General features: G+C 35.4%; 1 protein-coding gene across 1 annotated transcript; it reads right to left on the reverse strand.

Annotated features, from left to right (window-relative positions):
• Positions 1-1,765: 1,765 nt before the first annotated feature.
• LOC135685605 (RING finger and CHY zinc finger domain-containing protein 1) lies at positions 1,766-4,996 on the reverse strand. The gene has a single exon (XM_065201589.2). It carries the CDS (start codon positions 4,964-4,966, stop codon positions 4,406-4,408), a length of 561 nt encoding a protein of 186 aa, XP_065057661.2. The 5' UTR covers positions 4,967-4,996; the 3' UTR covers positions 1,766-4,405.
• Between the last annotated feature and the right edge of the window lie 9,441 nt (positions 4,997-14,437).

The raw sequence follows: 14,437 nt of genomic DNA on the forward strand, positions 1-14,437 counted from the left end.
GGTTACACCAATTTACAAAAGCAAATCAAAGCAAGAAGTTGGAAATTATCGTCCTATTTCAATTCTTCCTATATTTAGTAAAATACTTGAAAAATTAATGAACCATCGTTTGGTTCAGTTCTTAAATAAACACAATATCATCTTTGAACATCAATAAAGGTTTCAAAAAAATAAATCAACTACACTAGCAATTCTGGAACTACAATCACAACTAATCTACAACATTGAAAATAATCTTACATCATGCTGCATATTTCTCGATTTGTCCAAAGCATTTGATACAGTCAACCATAGTATACTACTAAGTAAGTTAGAGCACTATGGAATTAGGGGAGTAGGTCACAGCTGGTTTAAATCGTACTTAGATAATAGAACTCAAATTGTTACTGTGAATGCTGAGAACTCTACAGAATTGAAAATTAATTGTGGTGTCCCTCAAGGAAGCATATTAGGCCCCCTCCTCTTCTTGCTTTACATTAATGATATTTACAACTCCTCCGAAGTCCTTGATTTTCGTCTCTTTGCTGATGACACGAGTATTTTATTTGCTGATAAAAGCCTAGATACAATTGAACAAACAGTCAATTATGAGATGAAAAATGTTTCTGAATGGCTTCTAGCTAATAAGTTATCACTCAATGTAGCTAAATCAAATTTCCTCATAATAAGACCTCATAAAAATAATAGAATTGTAAATCTTAAAATAAATGACGAAAATCTAAAACAAGAAACCTCCTCAAAATACCTTGGTGTACTAATTGATGACAAACTTAACTGGAAACACCACATAAACCAATTAAATACCAAAGTATCTCAAAGTATTGGTATCCTATATAAATTAAGACATCTTATACCAAAAAGCACCCTTGTAACACTATACAACTCTTTTATTCAATCTCATGTTCTTTATGGACTTCTTAACTGGGGCTGTGCTAATAAGACTACTCTCGAACCATTGAAAATAACCCTACGTAAAGCTGTCAGAGTAATAGATTTTGCTTCTTACACAGCTCACACAGAGCCAATCTTTAAACGTTTCAAGTTATTAAACCTAGAAAATCTATACAAGCTCGAAACAGCGAAATTTATGTTTCAAATCAACCAAGAAAATCATAGTAACTTTCTTCAAAAGGAATTCATCAAAACTAGTAAATTACATTGCTATAATACGAGACAATCGTCCGATCTTGGTTTTTCTCTTCCCTCTATCTCTACAAACTTCAAAAAAAACTTTCTGACATTTGATGGGGTTAAGCATTGGAACTCCTTGCCAATTGAACTGAAGAATATCCGCAACAAAAATGCCTTCAAAAAGATGATGAAACTATACCTTTTACAGAACTCCTAAGCCATAAGAATTCGTTCTACTTTTTTAAACATATCCCTAACCAGTGAAATTTACCAGCCTACCGCCTGTATACATATATATATATTTTTTTCTATACTCTTACATCCTTAATTTTTTACTCTTACTGTTATAGACTACTTCAAACTGAAATGGAAATTATAATCTTGAGTTTAAATACGTCACTGGGACATATGACTCGATAGCTCCTGGCGAGTTTTTCTCATGTGTCCTTCAGCATAACAAACTACTTTATCTGATGTAATAAATTAATTAAATTTTTGAAAATGCTAACTTTTGTATTCTAAATTTTAATTCTTGGTATATTGTAATTAACATTTGTTTTTGCTGATAAAGATTTTGAGTTTGAGTTTGAGTTCAATGTGATCTTTTCATTCATTTTGTACAGACTAATTTCGGGAGAGTCTCAGAGTAATGGTTAGAGGCCAGGGCATCTACCAAACAACACGAATTGCCATTTGATAGCAAAATTAAAAAGAAATTTAAATAATTTTGAGCGATTGCCCGGTAGCCCGACTCGCCAGTCAGCCTCTGTCTCTGGTAGCTGGGTTGCAACCTAACTTTTTCCCGTGTTTTTTAAACAAACTTTAGCCAATTATCATAGTGTCAAGCTCAAGTTAGCTATTGTTGATGACCATTACTTATGTAGGCAGAGTGATGCCATGCGGGTCTGCCGGTGACTGCCTCCAAGGGGAGAATCACCCCAAGTATCCTATCGAAAAATAAATTTCAGAAAAGAATCGTATTTGTCGCTTAAATCTCGAATATTTATTACACTCCTTTTCAAGCTCCATATGTTTTGATCCCATCATAAAACGATCTTCCGTTAACTCGCAAAAAGCTTCTAAAATTGGAAGCAAGTCAGGATGAACCAGTAGGAAGAAATATTCCATGACTTATTGTGAGCCTTCTAGCAAGCAATTCCTATAAATAATTTACAGACTGATAGATTCAAATCTATATTAAATCTATATTAAAGTTTAAAAGCAAAATTATTCAATCAATAGCACTTGCCAGTGAAATATTCCATCTCAAATACAAATTCTTTCATTTGTTTAGGGTAGTAATCCTTCCAACAGAGTGCATCTTTAATTGGTAGAGCATGAATTTTTTTCCAAATGTACCAAAGTGCTTTCAATTTACCCTAATTCTGGCCCATAAACGGATATCTAAGAACATTTTCTACCTGGAACTTGGCAATATTTTAGCAAACTTTGTTTCTTTGTCTATATCACAATGATATCCAGACGTCTTGCTTTGATCATTGGTCAGTTTGGATGTTTCAGTCCCACAGTATCTTGCATGTCTCATTTCCTGTACTACTATTGGCTGATGTTAGTACTACTTTGTCTCTACTTTGATCCCATTTTTATGAAATAATTCCCAATGGATTCGTTTTTCAACCCAATCATGTCGACATTTTGCATTCACTAACGATATCGTTCACCATCTCATTCACCTGTCCACATATTCTGCACTTCATCTTGGCGTGTGTTGCTTTCTCCTGTGTAGTTTTTAAAAGTTGGATAAGAGCACACGACCATAAACACATGCTTACCAGGAATATTGAGCCAGAAACCAGTAAAATTGCCAATACTTTAGAGACATCATCTTAAGTAAGTAGATTTTTTTAATTGTATCTTCACATTCAATTGCTATTCCAGTTGTTCAGTTTATCGCCGCTGTAAAATATTTTGTACTTATTTAAATCCATAATTTACTTGTTTTAGATCGAATAAGATTACTAGTATACGATAGGGTGCATTGTTCTAAAGTCTGCCCTGTTTATAAGGAACCAGTCATTATCATTGATTCTGTTCCCCTTTTAATTCCTGTTTTTCTAAGCCAATTCCATCTATCATTGCCTGCTTCATTGTCTATCTGTCATAAACGTCCCATGCAAGGTCTTTTCCTTTTAAAGCTGACATCTTTCATTCATTTTCCGCACATTATGCTCAGCTTCGCTAACACATTGACAATATTTTGTCCATTGAGCTTCTTTTCTAATAGCTTCTAACTCTTCACTTGTATTCATTCCTAACCTTCTCTTTCCTTTTTGTATTAGTTCACAAAGCAAGACTTCTACAAAATTTTCAGTACTTTTCCATATTTCTAGGTATAAAAATGGTGAACTGCAAATATTCAGAACTATAAGGCAAGAAATACATAGAGAAAAAGAAAGAAAAGAAATTATTTCCATCTTGATGAAATTCAAAAGGGTAGCCAATCAGTGATTTTACCTAAAATATGACAAAATTTGAAAATGCAATATCACAGCTGAAATGATATATACAGATCTATATTCTATATTTTAAGATAAATATTCTAAGCTCACATCTTTTGAATTAACAGGGAATGACCCATTTACAAGAGGTACAGCTTACCCTGTATTATTATCAGTGAGAGGCATTATCTGGACAGTCAATATCACTACCCAGTTTCTTAAAAAAATTATTAACATAATTTACAGTTTAACTGACTAAATTATTATTAATGAAGGCCTATGACTGAAAGATTTTAAAGGCACTCAGACAACGATTTGAATTCAAAGCACTGTCCAGCTAAAAGATAGATAACTGCTTTAGCTTAAATAATCAGTTGAGCAAATTTTTTCCAGAAATCATACAATTTCAACAATATTCTGCAAATAGTTAGTTTATTTGTGAAATCTAGCAAATTATTTTAAGTGAGCTTTTAATGCTGAGCTTCTTATCCTCATTTTTTCAAAACTCTTAATGTTTTCCAGCCTTGCCATAAAGAATAAATTAAAAAACTGGCAACACTAAAAACTCTAACATGACGTAACTATCATTCTCTAGTAACAAATATCATTTCCTGTTGAAATAGTCTTCTGTTTCACAAGCATTGTCAAAAGTTTAAATGATTATATATTATAGTAAATAAATAATGCCATCTACAAACATCTCACAGAAGACCAGATGGCAAAATATTGTCCTAGTATTTGAAATGTAGACGACAGCAAACAGCAGCAGTAGTTCCTTCCCTTTTTCAAAATTCAGCTTTAAAAAATTTGTCTTTCTAATAATCTTGATTACAGTACGGACACCTTCTGTGGCCAAATTCCATAATCAAACGGTGGCATTTCATGTGTATAAGATGGCCACATTTTGGAGCCAAAGAGGGCTCTGTTGCAGTGTGGATGCTATCAAAACACACAGGGCACTTGTCCTTGCCGCTTTCTTCTCTACATTTATGAGAATCCTTTATACTTTTGGTAAGACAAATACCGCACTGTTTACAGTGGAAAAAGTTTTCCCTCCCACCTTTGCGACACAAACCACATTCTTCACAGTGGAACTGGCCATGGTCGTTATCGTCGAAAACTCTGCATTTAGTACAGGAATATAGGCCAAAAAGAATACCACAATATTTGCAATGAGATGAAACAGGCTGTTCCTTGCGACATTGTGTGCATACCAATATCTCGACTTCAAACCTGTTTACTTCATGATCCTCATTCCTATCATGACATAGACGGCAAGGATACATTTTGCCACAACATGGTGTGTTAAGTAAGCACCTTCTAACGTAATGTTCGCAATTTCCGACTGCAGACTCCATCCCCTCCCTAACTTGCATCTGATGACTTTGAAGGGAAGCTCTTACATCTGAATAACTGAAGTGAATTGTTGACCAGAGATTAATTTAGTTGAATGGAAAAGAGTGAACTGTGTCAGTATTAGTTTTTTAAAAAAGGCAAAATGACAGCATTTGTCCCTTTACCATCCTATTTGCGTTTGTGCCTACCCGATTTTTATGCTATCTCGATTGAGACAGAGCGAAATTTTCCACGAAGCTAATCAAACAAGAAGTATTGCTGAATTTGACGAATTCAAGATTTAAAAGCCATCCAACCCATCGATAAAAAGGGATGACTTACATCAGTTGCAGGTTCTGTGTTTGTGTTATCTGTTGCTCATTGTTGTGGTGTCACTGCTTCGATAGTAGGGCTGCGACCCGTGTCCATGTTCCTCTCTACAAAACTTTCATTTTCGTTAGCGCTAAAGTACGACTGCTGTCGCCTGTGCTCTTCTATTCTCCCTCTATGCTGCTCCTCGATTTCCAATCTCGTCAACTCGCCTGAATTACCGTCTACATTGATACCAGAAATTTCCCATCGAATTCTCCTCGCCAATTTTGTCCCGCATAGAAAAACAGTGAGAAAAACAATTTTTCGAATTTTTGAGCATCAAAGTTAACGGTCAAAACACTTCATAGCACGTTTGAGTTTCCCGTACCTACCGCATGTGGTATGGTATTGTATTGCATTGTTTAACATACGAAGAGGGGTGTTTTGTTGGGATTTTGACTCCTGTGCAGATATTATAGAATATTTCCACAGATTTGAAATCGGTTGATTTTTTGATTCCATTTTTTGGGAAGGTAATGTCTGCATTTGGATTCAGCTGAATCTTTGTGTGCATTTGCTCCCACTTGTTCTCTGTTCTTTTATTCTCTGAAGGCCTTAGTCGTTGCATAATAATTCGTCTCCCATTCATAGTTTCGTTTCAATCTTTTTCTTTTTGCACAAATAGCAATTCGGAACAGGTCCAGGATTTAGTCTAATGTCACCACATAGGAGAAGGATCAAAATCAAATATGAACTTCCATCTTTTTTCGATATGAAATTAGGCCGGGGTCTTTCGTCTATTTCAAGAACCTCTTTCTTTCGCAAAATATTCTTCCACTTGTTTCGGTTCCATAGCTTGAATCCATAGCTTTTCGTAGGCAATTATTCGAATGAGCCCGAATAACGCATCTCTCGCCACCATATCATCCTGACTTTTCGCTGCCATGTCCATGGTGAGGTTTTTAAGGTACCTTGTCATAAACGGGCCATCATTTCCTTCAAAAAGCTTGCTTTTAAATGGAGCGTCTTTACCAAAGAATCCAGTGAAGGCATTTTTAAAATATTTGTATGGTGGCCTATTTGCTTGACATCTTTGCTCAGTTTGCTCCATAGATTTGATCCACAAAATAAAATAGACCTTTGCCCATTTAGTGTTTAAAAAGAATAACATGCTAGTCAGTTTCAGTAAAGCGTATACCTCTAGGTCCGTTCACTAAACGCTTTTCTGACCCGTTATCTTCATCTGTTTCGACTGGTGTTGCGTAAAAAAATATCTTCGTCAATCTCTAGAAAATCTTTCTCGATTAGGGCAGTAACAGTTGTCAAGTTTCAGTAAAATCGTGGAAATAGGAGAGGTTTCTACTGAGCATAGTCTTAGCTTAGAAACTTTCGATTTTGTCGCAATACAACAATTTTGCACTTGTAAAAGTCCTGTTTAAACTTAGCTGAAAGACCCCATCTTACCTTACCCTCGCTGCCTAAATAAATTGGAGCAGCCAACTTTTGCGCTATGCTTTTTTCAGTTTCATTTGTCCTCCAAATACTACTTCCTCCGTCCCCCTCCTCCCCCCCCCCCAGAACAGTGTTGAAAGTATAGAAAATATCATAGCAGCCACATGAAAAAAAGGTACTCCCCCACTTCTTTATTATTTCTATAGTAAATCAACACTGTTCCTAGGGGGAGAGGGGGGTGGCTGAATTTGCCTTTGAAAACTGCCGTTAGTGTGTTCCAAGACTTTTGGCAGTGATTGTACCTTAAAACAAAGGGCTAATCGAGCTCCAGTTACTTACTTTGCTCTTTATAAATTTCATTACTCCCTCGGGCCTATTAAAACTTTATCTTTTTGATAGGTTTACTGAATAGTTGCTATAGAAATGATATTAACACTTTTTAAAATGCAATCTTTCTCCACTGAATGAACTGCTTCTAAGGTCTTTCATGGGATAGCAAGTTGATGCGAACATAAATAAAAGACTTTAAGAGCTATTCGCCAGAAGATAAAAAGATTGGCAAGAATGTCCTATGGTTATTCTGTAAGTTTTGTGCCTATTCTGTTTTCTTACAGGTTTAGCTCACTTTTGCGTAGACCTTACACTAGTAAAGTTAGAGTTGAGCGAGGAGTTGAGTCACCTTTTTTCACAAAAGTTTGTAACCTTCTCTGCATTACCGAGTACCCAGCTTTAGCGAATCAAATTTTAAATTTAACTATAACAAATGGAACAAAAAATTTGTTTCTGCGCATATCCTCCGCACCAGGTTGATATCATGGATTTTACATCTCGCTTTCTGCAGACATTTCTCAAAAAGGACTTCAGATTTTAAATCTTCATCTTGAGATTAGTTTACCCTTCATGTCGTTTGGACGGTTCGGTCGCGCGTTACTTTGTTTGAATATTTAGACATTTCACCACAGCAACAAATTCCATTGCTAAATTTCCATAAAAAAGCTAAATTTTGAAAATGGGGAAATTTACTGCCTCACAGCCCAAACAACATGAAATTTTCGGCACAGACTAATTTTTACAGGAAGATTGAAATTAAAATCCTTTTTTTATATGAACAATTTTATAAAAACACGAGCCTCAAAAGTGGTCAAAAGATAAAAATAAATTAAGAACAAGCTGAGGCTGAACCACTGTAAAATGCAATTTTGAACAACGTCTTACCTCAAAAACGAGGATTTTTAGCCATGTATGGGTGCTTTTTCGGTGAATATTTGAACTAGTTGGCAAATGAAAGTTGTCTCACTCACCTTGTTGGCAAATGAGGCTTGAAAAATCCCTAGAGCAAAAAATAAAAGAACAACAATCCAGCCTCAGATTTTCGAAAAATTAAGAACAGTCAGCCAGAACTTAAATTCACTGGTTCTTATCAAAAAAATTGTATATTATCCATTTTTGGCAAATATGAAGATAAAGAATTGATCGGAACAGATAATGGAGTATAAAGTATGATCCTCTAGATTTTCATAAAACAATTAAACATGTTGGGTTGTGATATCCATTATGCGTTGAAGTTAAAGAAAAATCATTCTATTTTATTTCATTCAGAGAATGTATTCTTTAAGAAGCGTATAGAGACGCGGTTGCATTTGATTTTCTTCTCCTTCCACTTCCCAGGAGCTGTTTCATTTGCAGAGAGAACATGAGACGAAAATTTTATTTTCACAAAGGATTGCTTTGTGAATTTTATTGAATTAGGAAACAAAAGTTATCCTAAATTTAAATTTGTGCATAAAACTACACACGGAGATCATTTAAAGGCTGTTTCATGAAATGCCTCATTAAAATATATTTGTAATTATGAGAGAGTTATAGCATGGCAAACAGGGCTTGAAAAAATATTTTTATTCCTGGCAGCAAAATAAAAAAATCAAGATTTCCTGCGAAGCTTCGACAAAGTTTCCAGCCACTGAAAGTTATATTTTAAGTTGATTGGTTTATTTAAACTTTGTTCTAAAATTAACCTTCATACTAAAAAGTAACTAATTGTTGGTCCTCAATTTTTGATCAAAGTTATTCGAACAGGCATCACTTTGTTTATACTGTATTAGATGATCAAGGAGAAGGTCATCGAGCAAAATACTGATCGAGCACATACAGCTTGTTTGTTTGTTCAAGGTTTAAGTTAATCTGTAAATCTCTAATTTAATATCAGTATTAGCAAACCAGATACTATTGAAGTATTGATGTAAGAGTACTATTTAATTTTTCAATAGTTAAAATAAATGTTTTAAATCCGTGGTGGTGCTAGAGGCAAAGATATCAGCCCAAAATGCTTACATTCTTTTGAGCTAGCGTTTAAAAATGATGTGAATGCCTGTAGGAAAGTATCAAAAATAATGGACACATCCACAAAGGCAATAATAATACACGAATGTTTATACAGGAATAGCCTATCAGTATGACCAGCATACTGTTATCATTAGGGTCCTGTGCGTAAGGAAATATCCAAAATAAAAGTATTAAATTAATGTAGCTAAAAATTTCATATAATTAAGTAAGATCATGTACTTGTGTTCTGAATAAAATCCTAGAGTCTAATTTTCTTGCTGAAATAGGAATTTTGTTGTAAACATGCGCAGCAGTCACAAAAAAACTTTTACGACCAAATTCATTTTTCATCTTTGGTACTTTTCATGGTCCTTTCTCTCAAAGTAATAAGTAGATATTTTCTGCAGTTGCCGAGTCGACTGCAGAAAATATTCATCTTAAATGAAATTGACCTTACAAGACTGGCTGTCTTTAAGTCTCTTTACTTACCTAGAATGGCTAATGTAAAAAGAGAAACGAACTTTGTTTATCTTCCTTAAACTATATTTGTCGCTGGAAATCATGCCTGAACTGCCGGAAATTTGGTATAACAGACGTTGACAATACCAGAAGATGGTATTTTGAAAGCTAAACTTCGTTTTTGATAGTAGTGCAGCACAAAAACCAAACAGTTTGTATGTAAATCACAAGAAAACAGCGTTCCATAGAAAAAGAGTAACATACATTTAATATTCATATTAAAATCAAGCAATGGCGATTTCACGCTAAAGATTTCCAGGCAAACAGCAACAAGTCGGACATTTTCCTGCCCTGATGGCAAATTATCAATATTAAAACTATCATTACCCAATCATTAGGTATTGTGAGTCCCCTTGCTCCCGTCAGTTACGAGTATGGAGCCTCCCATAAATTGACACCAGCTCAGTTGAAAATTCCTTATGTCAAAGGACAGTTATGTTTGAAAAGTTATGTACAGTTACGTACATGTTATGTACGTACAGTTATGTACAAAGGACAGTTATGTATGAAAGGAAAGAAATTTGAGAGTCAATACTTTAATCAAAATACTGCTATCTCGAATGAATTTTATTCCCATAACTCCATCACCAAAGTCAAAGTTCTGCCACTCAAAACAAAATGACAAAAATTACCTTCGAATTTTTCTAAAAGTTCTAGAACTTTTTTTCATAAATGATAACGTTGCGACACATTTTTTTAACATTTGCGAAACTTTTAAGTTAAGAAATAAATGCTATTTTTTAAAATTTATAAGTTCAATCACAGGCTTGGTAGTTAAGAGAAAAGCCATTTAAAGCTCTGATAAAAACCTGTGTATAAAATTGGTCATTAATCTTCGGAAAATTCGTTGACATTTTGACATTTTGGCATTAAAGATATAAAAGTCTTTATTCAATTGTAAAGAAATTGAATCGAAACTATGAAAAAATTTTACATGCTGCTAGAACACTCTATAGAACAAATCATATCATATAGACAGTGGCGAAGCTGACCAAGAACAGGTGGTCCTGCTCAAAGGGGGTCTGGGGGCTACGCCCCCAGAAAAATCGCGTGAAGCCACGCCCTAGAGACCCTCGGAAAGGGGGGAAACGCCCTTCTGGATATGTTGAAATCAAGATTGCAGTGAAACATTCTTCACTGCCACATTTTGGAAAAAAGGGGATGAAGGTTCGGATCCTTGTCAAAAGAGCATCACAAAAGTTCTTTCTAAAATAAGTAACATTAGAAAATGTTTTCATTGATTGAAAATTTTGAAATCATTGACTAAAAAGAAATTGCTTGTACAGATAGGCATATACAGTTGTAATACAAACTGGAAACATAATTGATTCAAATTATTTAAAAAAAGTAAAAATATTTTGTCACAATATGGATATGTCTGATGCACGGTAAATAGGGTCTTGAATCAATTTGTTTTGAATATCAAAGGAGACCCCTGACATTTTGCCAGTACAATACAATCTGAGTCACCGAGTACAAAAGCTCCCAGTAATTACCATGGTTTTCCTTTTCATCCTTTTCAAAGCGTCCTTTTCATCGGGACCTCTGAATTGTATGGTAGTTCCTGTTTAAGGCAGGAGGACGAACTGCTGAAATTAAATTTAAGCAAGCCTTTTTTCTGTCATGCACACTTCATCTCCCCTCGATCTCGACTTTCCTGGTATAAAAAAACGAAGATTCTCTCTCGGCAGCGGCTGCTAACTTTTTCTACTGTTTATAATAGGCCTTCGAATATGACTTCCTTTGCTCTCTGCAGTCTGAGAGAAAACTCTTAAATGTCAGGTTTCTCGCGATGTCTGTGATATTCTTGACCTATAACAGTAAATAGGACCAACAGAACGACTCTAAACAATTTTATTTCCATAAGTACCACTCGTCTTGAAACGATTGATTCTTGTATAAATCAAGTGACGACGGCCGAAGCTTCTAGCAGCAAAACTTCTTCAACAGCAGAATCATGACGGTTACAGTTAGTTTTATCCATGATTTCAAAATAGTTAAGCCTGACTATGGCCTGAGTGAAAATTCTTTGTGACCTGTGACCACGGTGCAGAAAATCAACAAATTATACCGAAACATAGGGCTCCAAGCAGTGGCGTAGCGTGACTTTTTCAACTGGGTATTCTCTATTAAACAAAAGGGTGGGGCAGGGTGTGGCTCGATGGGGCTTGGTGAAAATAGAGGGATAATAGGAAGATTAAAAGGACTAGCTTTTGACATTTAATCTATTACTTTAACACTTTTCTTTTTGGTTCGGTTGGCAAGTACTGCACTGTCAGGGCATTACTATGATGAAAACGATACTTTGCTAAAAGGACCCAACGCAAATATACTCTTCGAACTCATTCTTGCATCAAAATTCCATTTTATCAAAAGTAATTCAAATCAAAACGTATCATTGAAAATCAGTAAAATTTTGCTGGTCGAAATATGTCCCAATAGTTGTTGTTGAATCCTCTAAAATTTGCACTGATGTAAAGAGGAAGTAACTGTAAACACCTAATCTTGATACCTTAATACAAAAGGGCTTTCAAAAGTTTCGAAATTATTCACATAGGGCATTACACGAGTTATAAATAGCTTGTGGTATGCAGTCTAGACTTTTTCTTCATGGCCTAATCGTGATATTTTCAATACAAGTTAATGTTTGAAAGAATCGAAGGTAATGAGATGAGACTGCACAATAATGCAAATAAATGCGCTCGAATAATGCAAACAAAATAGGCCAACAAGATAACTGAATACACCAGGCAACTATAAGGATATTATCCAGGCCTATCTGCATTTACTTTAATTCCGTCTCATAACAAAATTAGAAGCATCCCTGATTGACAAGCAATAACAAAATTGACCTTTCAAGAGGGCACAGATCTGAGTCAGTGTAGTATTATGTAGAAGCCTACCTTACCTTTCCACTTTGCTGTTGGTAGATTAAGATTAGGGGTCAAATGAGAGAATGATTATGAAACAGTAATACGGACATTGCAATAGCTTTTGAATGAAGTCATGTTTACTGTTTTCGATGAAGATCCATCACTCCAACCGCTCCGACGTCCATTATCTGTTTATATCGATCTCAAAACGAGACTATTTTGAACCAACTTTGAGGCTGTACGCTGCATATTTCTCAGCGTACAGGACCATTGTTTTAGCTGATTAACGGCAAATATTATTCATGGAAAGGAGCATTTTGATTGGTTAAAGTACCGTCTAGGGTATTCACTGCGTATTCATGACCGATCTCCATTCAACATGAAGTAGCTCAATCTTCAAAGTTAGCTTCAAAGATCTCCCAGCCTCTCTATGCGTCGCAGTGTTGTTTCCATGAATTTCGTGATATTTTGTACTTGTACAAAATGTAGAATATCGAAGGTAATGAATTCAACCAGAATCAATTGCCCCAAAACATTTTTTTAGTTATTACAAATATACGTCGTATTAATATTTTTTCTGAGAAATCTCAGGGTATTCACTGAATACCTTGAATACCCGGACGCTACGCCACTGCTCCAAAGTCTAGGTCCTGCCTTCGTGAAAGAGCAGGACCTGAGGTCCTGCCATTTCTGAAGGGCAGGAGTGCCATTGTTTTCTTCTATTGTGAGGCAGGACCAAAAACAGGGCTACAAGGCGTTTGCCCATTGTTGGGCAGGACCAAACATAGGGTTTAGTCCTGCCTAATTTTTGACGATATCAATTTACGAACGGGATACTCGAAATTCCATTCCAGTCACCCTGTGTCTCAGAATTGTAAAAGGGCACAGCCACGAAGTATAAGTGTAGAATAAGACAAGAAATGCCTTTGAATCAGGCATATAATGATTTCATAAAATGAATAAATTTTTAATATTTTAAAAATTGTTATCTTTGGAAATTTGTGGTCCTGCCCGGCAGGACAAGCAGGACCTTTGGCTTCGCCACTGCATATAGAATAGAATTCCAGTTTGCTGCGGTATCTATAACCTTTTACAATTCAAACAATGAAATTAAACATATTTTGACTAAAAAAACAGCCCGTAACATTTAACATTTAATATGCCCAAACAGGTAAACCCGAGCTGCAACAAGACTACTCTATCTCAATCTTCAATAGTCTTTTTCCATGCATTCCGGTTTTTTCTCTTGTGTTGTCTGGTTAGTGAACGTTACTAGCAAAGTGACGCACGCTTCTCTTTTACCTTTAGCTTTAGGTTTGAAGAACTTTATCTTGCTGCAACTCCTTTATTCTATCTTGGTTGCAGTGCTTTCATTTCATGATTTTGTTTAAAAGTAAAATGTTTAAATCACTCTACCAACAGGGCTCTCGAGAAGGCAAAATATAGGTGCTTAATGACTTCCTGTCGTTCGCACATGATAAGTAACATGTGCATTGAGCAATATTTGCAATCATGTTGGTAGCGCTCGGGGTCAAATAGGGAACGGGGTCAAATAGGGAAATCGGGGTCATATAGGGAAATCGTTAATAACTCCAAAAATTGGACAGATATCTCAAAACCAACCTCAGAATCGGATTCGGCATGCCTCAATCTACCTTTTAGATGCTTATTTAATTCAACTACGGCAATTTTTACAGAATAAATGATAATGTTTTTCTTCTACGTTAGCTTGATGCGTGTCTCCTCCGTAGCGACGGGAGCAAATAGGCAAAACACATTGAAAAGCATCGATTTAACTAAAAATAAATAGCAAAAGGTAGAAATATCAATATAAAATACACATTCTCTTCATATTCATCCAAATTTCACACATCCTGCGACGAGGGTTACAAGTTTTCTCTAAATAAATCAGCTGAGTGATCGACGCGCTCGGGGTCAAATAGGGAAATCGACATTTGGGGTCAAATAGGGAAATGACTAAAAACTGCAAGAAACAAGCACGAAAAAGAAAACTAACCTCATTCCAAGGCAATG

The sequence above is a fragment of the Rhopilema esculentum genome, chromosome 10 (genome assembly GCF_057945365.1).
Source record: "Rhopilema esculentum isolate cy_ngs chromosome 10, ASM5794536v1, whole genome shotgun sequence".
Taxonomy (NCBI): domain Eukaryota; kingdom Metazoa; phylum Cnidaria; class Scyphozoa; order Rhizostomeae; family Rhizostomatidae; genus Rhopilema; species Rhopilema esculentum.